This window comes from Physeter macrocephalus, chromosome 16, assembly GCF_002837175.3.
Source record: "Physeter macrocephalus isolate SW-GA chromosome 16, ASM283717v5, whole genome shotgun sequence".
Taxonomy (NCBI): Eukaryota; Metazoa; Chordata; class Mammalia; order Artiodactyla; family Physeteridae; genus Physeter; species Physeter macrocephalus.
In genome coordinates this window covers 87,942,158-87,953,168 of record NC_041229.1, presented here as the reverse complement: position 1 = coordinate 87,953,168, position 11,011 = coordinate 87,942,158, and the positions used below count along the sequence as shown (strand labels likewise).

At 49.1% G+C, this 11,011-nt stretch overlaps 1 protein-coding gene across 1 annotated transcript in view; it reads right to left on the bottom strand.

Annotated features, from left to right (window-relative positions):
• The window catches only part of LDLRAD3 (low density lipoprotein receptor class A domain containing 3), a 253,490-nt gene that overhangs the window by 174,643 nt on the left and 67,836 nt on the right, over positions 1-11,011 (bottom strand). The window contains exon 2 of the mRNA XM_024118505.3: positions 2,748-2,894. Within this exon, the coding sequence (XP_023974273.2) occupies positions 2,748-2,894 (147 nt within the window). The remainder of the gene's footprint in view (positions 1-2,747; positions 2,895-11,011) is intronic.

Here is an 11,011-nt window from a genome sequence, read left to right as displayed (position 1 = left end):
CTGCAATGAAGATTGCGGTACATGACTCTTTTTGAATTATGGTTTTCTCAGGGTATATGCCCAGTAGTGGGATTGCTGTCAACCCTAAACATTTTCATCAGCAGAAGTAAAAAAGCAAAAGAGACTTAAACACCCGACAATAGGGGAATAATTAGGTTACAGTGCATCTACTTGATGGAACAGTAGGTAACCTCCCAAAACAACAATTATTGTTGCTACACATATGGTAATGCGGCAAAGGGCCTCTAAAGTGAAGTAGAAAAAGCAGGTTACTCAATCACGCGTCCCCATGACAATGAATATACTTTGTGTGGACTGACCAATAACAGTTAACGTTTACAAGTCACTGACTATACCCAGGCATTGTGCTGTGTGCTTAACATGCATTAAAACATCACAACAATGTCACTTAGAAGGCTGATCATTCTCATTTTGGAGAGGAGGGAATTGAGGCAGCAGAAGGTTAAGGAATTAATTCTCATTTAATCCTTCCAATGGCTAAGTTTTAGACCATTCTGGTAACTTTCCTAAGATCACACAGCGCTGGGGGAGAGGGATGGAAGGGAGGGCTGGGATTTGGACACAGTCCTTCTCCAGGGCTCACACCCTCAGGTCCTAGACTGGGAAGGGAATATGTAAGAAATCTGAAATGCAAGGAAACTTTGTCTTAGAAAAAGGACTTCTTTTCCTTCCCTCTATTGGGAAGGAAACTTTCTAGTGTTCTTCTGTTTTTAGAATTTAAAGACCAAAGGAAAAAAGACGGGCAACAGAGGAAAGGTTTTTTGAATGCATGTGTTTATGTGTATGGTTTTTTAAATTATGTTTTGATCAAAAGACTAAATAAATGCCAAGCAAGTCTCTACTACACTTGGGGGTGACGGGTCGGAAATGAGGAGAAAAAAATTAATGGAGAATAGCCAAGGTGAGCCTGTTCCAAACCAAACCAAACTGTGCCAGGCAGCTGCCCACACTATCTTTTCTTTTCTTTTTTTTTTTTTAAATTTCTCTTTCCACCAACTCTTCCTGCTTATGCATGAATTCTGAAATCATGGAACTGGACTGGCACAGGACACAGCTCGTTACAGAGAACTTTAATATCACACAGTTGAAATTGACGAAGCTGGGGATACAACTTAGGTCTCCACTTCCGATCCTGTATTCTGTCACAAACGTGTCCCGTTCTGAATATTCCCAGCTCAGCTGAAGAGGATCTGCATTTACTGGAGTTCAAATACACACCATATTCCAAAAATGATCATTCCACACATTCAGAGTGTTTAATAATGCTCAAAACTGGACAGATTTATAGGGTTCACGCGTACTATCTCATCTGAAACTCAAATTACAAACATTCAATTTCTAGCAATTTTGAAGCCAGGCTAGAAACAGAAAAAGCTGCAATAGACATAATACTCTTTTTTAATTCTGCAAAAATAAAAATGCATTATGTATAATAGTCTATTCAGAAGAAATCACAAGCAACAAACAAAATGGACTATTTCCCACAAAAAAACACACCCTCAACCCAACCCCTCCCAAAATTTCTCTGAAGAGCGGGGGCAGGCAGCAGAGATACTGGACAGATCTCAGAGGGGCCAGTCTCAGAGGGAGTACATCACGAGGAAGAGGGGGCCTGGCTCCAGAGGGGGCCCCCAACCCAGTGCTCCTTCCTGGGCGTCAACAAGCTGAGCCTCAAATCCCGGTAACAGCTATGTGAAAAGTTCAAATTATCATCTTCTCCTCATTTCCTCAGCTGGCTCCCAAAAAGACAGCAGATTCAGAGCCAGAACGCATAGTTCTCCTGTGCGAGAGGCCCTGTGGCCTGGTGCCCAAAGCCCAGGAAAGAGCCAAGAACCACTGTCCAGCTGTGTGATTCCCCAGGTACCGGACAACCCGAGGCCCAGGACTCCCGGCTGTACTTCCTGCCGGCCAGCGTGCCATGGCCCAGCGCCCTCTGCAGCACCAAACTTTGGCAAAGAAGAGAAGCACACCTCTACGGGGCAGGGAGTATGATCATTCCCCTTCCTGGAGGCCCCTCAACTCACAACCCTGGTGCCTCCTTTCTCACAGATTACCACTGACTCACATCTCACGCGGATGTGGGGACAAAACGGGAGAGAGGCTGAAGAAGGAGGGGCTGGGGAGGATCAGAAAGAACCCCGGTCCTGGTGGTGCCCACTGGAAGGTGATGTCCAGGTGTTGGCAAAGAAAAGGACATTTGGAAGCAGATTAGTACGAAGTCAGTACCGACTCCATGCTAGATACTTGACGTGATGCTACAGCTTATTTCATCCTCAAGAATACTGCACAATGTAGGAGACGTGCAAGATGGTTGCCAGCCTGGACCCTGGGGTCAGGCAGCCCTGGGTTCAAATCCAGGTGTGCTGCTTGCTGGTTAGAAGATACTGAAGCTACACAGCCTCTGGGAGTCTCAGCATCCTTGAGTGTAAAGTGAAGGCAGTGAGAGTCTCCCAGGGGGAGGGTGAGTAGAGCCTGGTGGACAGGTCCTCTGCTCTCCCAAAGCTGTGGCTCCCACCCCACCGAGACCCCTGTTTCTGCACAGACCACGCTGCTCTGAGACAGAACTACAGGTGGAGAGGGCAAGACAGCCCTGCCCCCAGAGGCCCTGGCCCCGCCGTGGGCAGCCCGCAGAGTGTGCAGGGCTGAGTCAGACCCAGAACTCCTCGCGGATGCCCCAGGACTGCCGCCACCCTCCTCCTGCCCCAGCAAAGGGCCAGGCCACTCACGGCACTCCTTCTCGTCACTCTTGTCGAAGCAGTCGGGCAGCCCATCGCACTGCCAGGCGCCAGGGATGCACCGCCCGTTGCTGCACATGAAGTTGCCTGGAATGTTGCACTCGTTGGTGAAGTTGTTCCCGGGGAGCAGTTGGCTCTCTGTGGGAGAGAGGGGACAGGGAGGTCAGACGGCGCCGCCAAGGCGGCAAGGACCCGGGACCGCACAACTCTTCTTCGACACGGATTGTGTATGTGAGACTTCTGGTGGGTGACATCGCCTCTCTGGGACTCAGTTTTCTCATCTGTGAAAGGGACCCATAATCTGCTCCACCCCCAGGGATTCTGCGAGGACTAAATGGAGAGACCCAGGTAAAGCCCTTCGCTGGTGCTGAGCACACAACAGGGGTTCACGGACTTTCCTTCTTTCTCTGTCAAAAAGCCTGGTAGTAAAACCCACACGTTCTTTTCTGGCCATCAGCAGTGGCTAAACAGGAAGGTGCCAAGACAGACGGAGCGCAGGACTCCCAGTACCCAGCAGCAGGAACTGCAGGCTCCATCCAGACCTCAGACTCTGCGGCCCTATGATCACAGAATCCTTGCACTTGGGCCAAGTCAGCAGGAATACGGGGACATCATTTCACTTTAGGAAACAGGAATCACCCACAAAAACCAACCTGCCCGGGGTCACACGGGCAGACCAAGGCCAGACCAAAACTTCAACACAGGCCTTCTAACCCCAAGAGAGTCCCAAGGTCCCTGGACTGCTTGCCAAGAGTTCCAGGAGATTTAGCACCGAGCCCCAAGGTTTAGATTCGACTCCACTGAACACAGGCACAGAATGCCAAGGCCCTCACCCAAAAGTGCGAACTCTTAGGCTGGAAAGCAAACAGGGAAGGCCAAGGAGAGCTACATTCATCCACCAGTGGACCCCGGGGGCAGACTGTCAAGGGAGCCAGAAATGGATCAATCTGATCCGTCTGAGCTACTGTGATCGATGGCTGGGAGATCAGGAGCCATCAGGAAATAAAACAGTCTTAGAGGAAAAGGAGAAATAAAAGACCGGTCCCTCCAGGGCTCCCTCCTGAGTCTTCAATAAGCATTTATTGAACATTTACGACCAGACACTTCTGCTAAGTGTTAAAGATGCAGAGATGAAGGCTAGGGCTCCTCCCTCCGGGCTGGAAAGGCACAAGGGTATACTAACAATTTTAGTGCCCTGTACTAAGAGGGATGTCCAGACCTGCCTGGGGGGTAGCAGGAGGAGAGCAGGGCCCATGATGCTCTTCCACAAGCTTTGCCAAGAGAAGCATCTCATGCCGGACCCCTGACATCACACCTTCTTTCATGCCACTATCCTTTACATGTGCTGTAATTTTTACCTGGAATGCCCTTCAACTCATGGGGTCTCCTGGAAATCCCGACACACCCATTAGCGTACAACTTCTGTGTTATTCTGCCTCTGAAGTCTTCCCCAAGGAGAAATGGGCAGTCACCCTGTTGTGTGCCTAGGGTTCTACTGGGGTTACACTAAAAACATTTTACAGCTGGAACGAGTGGGCACAAAATTGGAAAAGACAGAGCCAGAGGCAAGCGGTACCACACCTGCCCAGGCGCCATGGATATTCCTTATAGACCATCTGCCCCACTGCACTGAATTAATACTGTACATGAACACCCTACTGAAAATGAGCTTGTGTAATTCACTGAAGAATTCTAGAAGAGCAGCTACAGTGAGGGGCCTCATCTTGCCCTAAAAACCTGCACTGGGTTCCTAAAAATCTTCCTTGTCCCCTCCTCACTCAATCACCCCCTACGATGGCCAATCACCAAGTCCTACACGCTAGTCTCCACTGCCACAGCCATGACTGCAGCCCAGATCACCACCATCTCTTACCAGGATCACTGCCACAAGTGACCCCAGCCTCCCCTCAAGTCTGTCTCAGAGGGACCTTTCTAAAAAGCAAATCGATCATGACACTTCTTGACTTTAAAAAGCCACTGAATGGCTCCCCAATGCTCTTAAGATAAAGTCAGAATTCAAGGCATTAAAGAAAGGTCACAGGAAAGAGGTGGCATTTGCAGTGGATGTTGGTAGACAAAGAGATGAAACGTAAGGACCCCTCACGTCTACAGAAAGATGGCAAAGACCGGGGCAGGAAGGCTCAGCGCAGGCCACGATGGGTATAGAATAAAAAAACACAGAGCTCTGATAGTGAGGAATTGCGAAAAGACTGTGCCCCTATTTCCCCAATTCTACACCAAGGTCAGATATCACTAATCACAGGACTCTGTCCACTGAGCCCACTGTCGATATCAGAATCCCTCTCAAGACTCGACTTGAGGAAGCCACCACCAACCTTGAGATGGTCGTGAAGCCAATTCCCCACCTCCGGGCAGAGGTGCAAGATGCCAGAGTGGGTCTCGTAGGAGAGGAGTCTAGAAGGACAGCCTGGAGCTGGATCTCAGCCAGACACACAATACATAACACTGAGAACCTACACGTTCCAGCTGTTTCCTAACAACTGCTCTGGGTTCCCCCGACGCCAGCAGGGAACTCTTCAGGGCTCCAGAACGTAACTGCCATTCTGATTTGCTCGGAAATCACTTACGCTTGCTTGTGCAGAACCAGCTCCTCGAAGGCAAGCCCCCCGGGAGAGTCGCCGAAACCGCGAAATCTTGTTCTGATAAACAGATTTCCGGGGCAAGAAAACTGTCCAGATGAGATCCCAAAGTGCTTGCTCTGGGAGTCAAGAGGCTGGCGGCAGGGGGACTTGATAGATGAGAGGGTGCGATGCCGAGACTAAACACCACGCGGGTTGGACACAGGTGGTCCTGCAGCCACGGGGCTCCCCATGCCCCACCGGCAGGACCTCGGATCCCCAGGGCCGGGTGAATGATAACTCGGAGGAACGGTCTGCGCACGTGGGAGCAACTCCATCACCCATGCAGGGGGCGCAGGGCCTTGTGCTTCAGGGAAGTGACAGTATCAGCAAACTCGAAAGTAGGAGGAGAAACCAAGGCGAAGAGAGGTTAAATCATGTTGACTCTGGCTTCAAAAATCTTCCTCAAACCCATCCAAGGTGCCTCACTAAACTGACCCCATCCAATCCAAGCCACTGAGACCTCGTGCCCTCTTTAAACCAGTGGTTCTTAACGGGGGACGATTTTGGCCCCCAGAGGACAAATGGCAGTGTCTGGAGACATTTTCGGTTGTGGCCTCTACTGAGTAGAGGCCAGGAATGCACGCCTGCGATGCACGGGGCAGACCCTCACAACAAAGAACCACCCAGCCCGAAATGTCAAGAGTGCTGACTTGGAGAAATCCTGGCTTAAACCAACCTTCCCCCTTTCACTTCTCACTCCCACCAGTTTCTTCTCCTCGTAGCAGAGGGAGATTTTAAATGCTGCGGATGGCTCCTCGGTGCCCCTATAATAAATCTAAAACTGTTGCCATGGTTTACAAAGCCAGGCATGATCAGGCCCCGCCTACCTCTACAACCTCTTTCCAACCCTTTCTCCCAACACCAATGTCCGCTCTGCAGTGGTCCTCCGCACACACTGTTCACTCACCCCGATCCTTCCACGCACATTCCACCTGGTGTTATGGGCTGAATTGTGTCCCCCCGAAATTCATATGTTGAGGTCCTAACCCCTGTACCTCAGCATGTGACTATATTGGGAGCTGGGGCCTTTAAAGAGTTGATTAAGTTAAAAGGAGGCCATGAGCATGGGCCATGATCCAGTCTGACTGGTGTCCTTATAAAAAGAGATTAGGACACAGACACACACAGGGAAGATCATGTGAAGACTCAAGGAGATGGCAGCAATCTACAAGCCAAGGAGACGGGCCTCAAAAGAAACCAACCCTGCACACTTTGACCTCAGACTTCTAGCCTCCAGAATCATGAGAAAATAAATTTCTATTGTTGAAGCCACTCACTCTGTGGTACCTTTTGTCACGGCAGCTCCAGCAAACTGGTACATCTGGCTAATCTCATTTGTCCTCCGACCTCAGCTTTACATCACTGGCTCTGAGATTCCTTCACTGATTCCTTCACCCGATCTAAAGCTGATCCCTGTTTTCTGCTCTGGTCATGTCCTGTGTTTTCCTTCCGCTCACCAATGAACCTGTACTCTCTCCCCACCAGACTGCACGACCCCAGAGGCCGAAGGGCACTGCTTCGTTTTGCTCTCGATCCTGGGCATCCTGCACTCCGTAGGCTCTCAGTAAACATCTGTGGTCATTCTCAGAAGAAAACCAAGTGTTCAGTTACTGATTTATCCCCCATTCCTCACACTCTTCCTTGGAAAGTTCCATCTACCCCCTGCGTCATCCCCCGGCAGGTGAGTCGGATCTTACATACATAGTTAAAAATAAGGGACACAGGGGTGTCTGGATTTGGTGCAAGTAAATTACTACCCCGTCTGCTTTAAAAGAGGTTAGAAATCTTTTCAGCCGGACAGCAGGACTTTCTAGTAGCTGAAATATTTATCCCATCTCAGTGTCTTGGGACACATTTAGAATCCAAAAAAGACAAGCATTAGCACGAAGTCAGCTAGCTGGGGTTTCTCCTTCTCCTTTTTCTTTTTTCATTAGGCTGAAAAATGAAAAAGAGTTGTGCCCATTTTCACTGCGGCAGCACATCACTTACTTAAAATAACTACGTCATCTGCCCCAAGACTGAAAACAAAATTCCAAGTCCTCCCCCACTGGGCAAAAGCAAAGAACCTGCTGCTGCGGCTTCTTCCAAAATTTCTGGCACCCACAAATTTCTACTTGAGGAGGGGGCACTGCAACAACTCAAGACAGCTGCTGCTTTCTGCTCCTTCTGGAACATGCAGTGAGCAAGGCTGACTCTTCCAGCCGAGAAACGGGAGTCCTCTTCCGCCGGCTGGAGCCCTCCGCATGCTCTCCTCTCTGTCGATCTCCTCCCGTGAAGGTCACGCCTTATCGCGATGCGAGACAGACCTGGCATCTGCAAACCATCAACAGGCCCTGCTTTCAGATTTCTGCCCGGTCACCTTTGTTTTTATCTTTTGCCTCCTGATCATCTGGTCGGCAGGCTCGATGAACAACAAAGCAAGACACAGACCCAGATATGTACAGACGCACATACAGCTTAGTGTTCCAATTTGCAGATCTCAACGAGATCTTCCCTAAAACCTCCCTGGAGAATTAACACACCTCTTCCCACTGCCTGGAACATGATAGCAACAAACATAATGTTTTGAGGCCACTGAAGACAACCATCCGTTTTCCCTTTGACTCGCTCCTTCAAATACACACGTACAGTCCATGCATGGGCACACACGAAAGCACCAAGTGAGCGGGTCTGTCGTGATTCGTTTCTAAACTACCCTGGAAAAATCCCCGAAGGTCCCTTCGACTCCAGACTGCTCCTCGTGGTGGCATCGGTGTTGGGTGGAACCGCAGACATCTGTCCTGAGCACTTCCCAGAGCCATCTGGTTCTTATCAAACCAGCTGCTTCCCACTAGAGCTCGGCCACAGGGAGCATCCTGGCTGTCACCAGGGAGGGAGCAGTCACTTGTGGATATAGCTGAGCCTGGAGTGAGGATGGGCCTCTGTCTCCAAGCACGTAAGCTGAGCCAGGTCTCCAGCTCTGTCGAGACTCTGCACAGTGTGCCCTGCCCGCCCTGTTAGCTCATTCCAGGAGCCCCGGTCTCTGTGTACCCACCTGCAAGGAAGATACGCAGCCCAGGAACAGAGGTGAGAAGTTATAAAATGACTCATGGATTCAGCCCAGGAAGGCTGACCCTTGGCACCCAGAGATTTCATATTTACACACACAGTGTATTATATTTACACTGACCCTGAAGGTCGCGTGTAACTTTCCTGCAGGAACACTTTACGGATGGAGTGAGTCACCTGGACAGTGAGTGAGCCTAGCTGTCTGACCCACATCTGCACCTCACACGGCTTCCCCTTTGCCTCTCCCGTGCAATGCACGGCAGTAGCCACTACAAAATGACAAATGCTTTGTTTCCTTCTTAAAATGAGTTAGCAAAGAAAGCCAATGGCTAGCATGAATGAGGCAAGCAAAGGGAAAGCGAAGAGGTCTCGGAAACGGACAGTTCTTCACCAGGAAATAGCTCTATAAATTATTTTCGTACTGTATTTATAGCCTCATTAAGGGCCCAAAGCTGTTACTTACATTGTTTAGTTATGCTTCATTAGGAAAATTATGTCCAAGCAGCATTAACGTCATGGGGATTTGCAGAGCTGTCAGGATGCAACCCTTGCAAGGTCCAAGGTCCACGGCTCAGGGGCTGGACAGCAACACTGGGGGATGCTGTTCCTCGGGACACTGATTCTCAAAGGTGAGCTCTGGGCCCCACCCCACCCTGGTCCCCAACTGTCCTACATTCCCCTTAACAGCCCTTAAGAAGTTGATTATTGACTTCTCACTAGGGAAAATCTAACATCTCCTGAAGCTCCTAACACCTGGTAGGAGTTTAACATCCGTTCTCTTTCTCTGCCTTCACAATAGCCCTCTGAAGTAGGCACTACGCCCATTTTGCAGACCAGAAAACTGAGACTGAAGACGTCACACAGCTAGAACAGGGGACTGCCAACGTTTTAGGCCAGATAGTAAATATTCTAGGCTGTGCAGGACAGGAGGCCAAATTAAAGATATTATACCAGTACTTACATAAAAGGAGAGAAAACAATATTCCACACAATTTTTATTGATGAAATTCAAAATACGACCATCATAATGGAGAACAATTTTCTGTAGCACAGGTCTACTAATGAAAAGAACAGAATTCTTTTTCGGGGAAGGGGGCAGCTGATTGAGATTCAAAGCTAGTGTCCCCTATCATCAAAATCTATTGCAAATGTTTAATTTTTTTTTCAACCATTTAAAAAAATGTAGAAACCATTCTTAGCTCAGGGGCTGTGGCGGGCTGGCTTTGGCCCCTGGGCCACGGTTTGCAGACTCTTAAGTGAGAAGATGGTAGGTCTGCCTAAAATAACAAAATAGCAGAGGCGCCCAACCCAAAAGGCCTTCCTCTCTGCGCCATCACACCTACCACACTCTGAAATGATGCCTGTGGTTCAGTGGCTGCTCCCCCCACCACAAAGGCAGGGACCTCTGCTGCCCTGTGTCCCCCGCAAGTACCAGCACCGAGCAGACACTCAGGAAATGCTTGTTGACTGCATGAGTGATGGCTCCTAAGGACCCTTCCGGTTCTGACACACTCAGCTTCTGTGAATTTACCTAAACCCTACCCGAACCTATTTATACTTCTGTGCAAAAGACAATGAACAAATGAGATCAGTTCTGTAAAACACTCCTGAGCTCCTAGGAGGGGAGGAAGAGAAGCCAAGAACTTTTCTGGATGAACTTTTTACAGGCGTTCTCTTTTAACACATGCCGTGTCTTCATCAAGGGTGACCCGCATGGCAGGCCAGGGTGAGCACTTGGCCCCATGTGCCTTCTGTCATTTCAGCTTCCATCGACAGCAGCAGCAGGAAATAAGAATCAGGCAGTGAAGATAAACTGAAAGACGAGAGAGGGGACAACTTTATAACCAATTTATGAGGCTTGCAGATAGGCCAGGCTTCAGAGAGGACCAATCAGCTCTGCACTTCAGCACCTCTCAGAAACAGCCAAAGGGTCAAGAAGAGGGGGATTCAGCTCTGACCTCAAGTTCAGCCCAGCCTCATCTGCCCCAGGATGGCTGCAACCATTTCTACAGTCACTGGAAACGGTTCTGCAGCCTATACTCTGCTCTGCACAGATACACCCAAGGCAAGTATGGAAAACACCAAAGCAAACCAAGAAATAAGGCCAGAAAAGCAGAATGAGCTTCATTTAGGTCCCAATGCATATTTTGTTTGACAAGCTCAGGGTAAGGAAGGATTTCTAAAAGAAGACTCAAAAAAAGCACAGGCCAAAAAGAGTGATAAATATGACCGCACTAAAATGTAAAACTTCCGGTCATCAAAAGATACTATAAACAAATTTAAAAGATAAGCAACTAACTAGAAATGGTAGCTGCCATATATGTATCCCACAAAGATCCATATTCAGGATTTTCTTCCAAGACTATGTATGAAAACATAGGCCACCCAACAGAAAACTGGTCAGAGTATAGGAATGAACAGGTATGTTGATGGATGAGCAAACAAGTAGCTGCTTCAGACGGACTCAACCTCACTTGTAATCAGAGAACGATTAACGAAACAAGGGAGTTCTCTTTCACACCCACCAGACTTGCAAAAATTTGAAGTCTGATATTCTCACGTGGC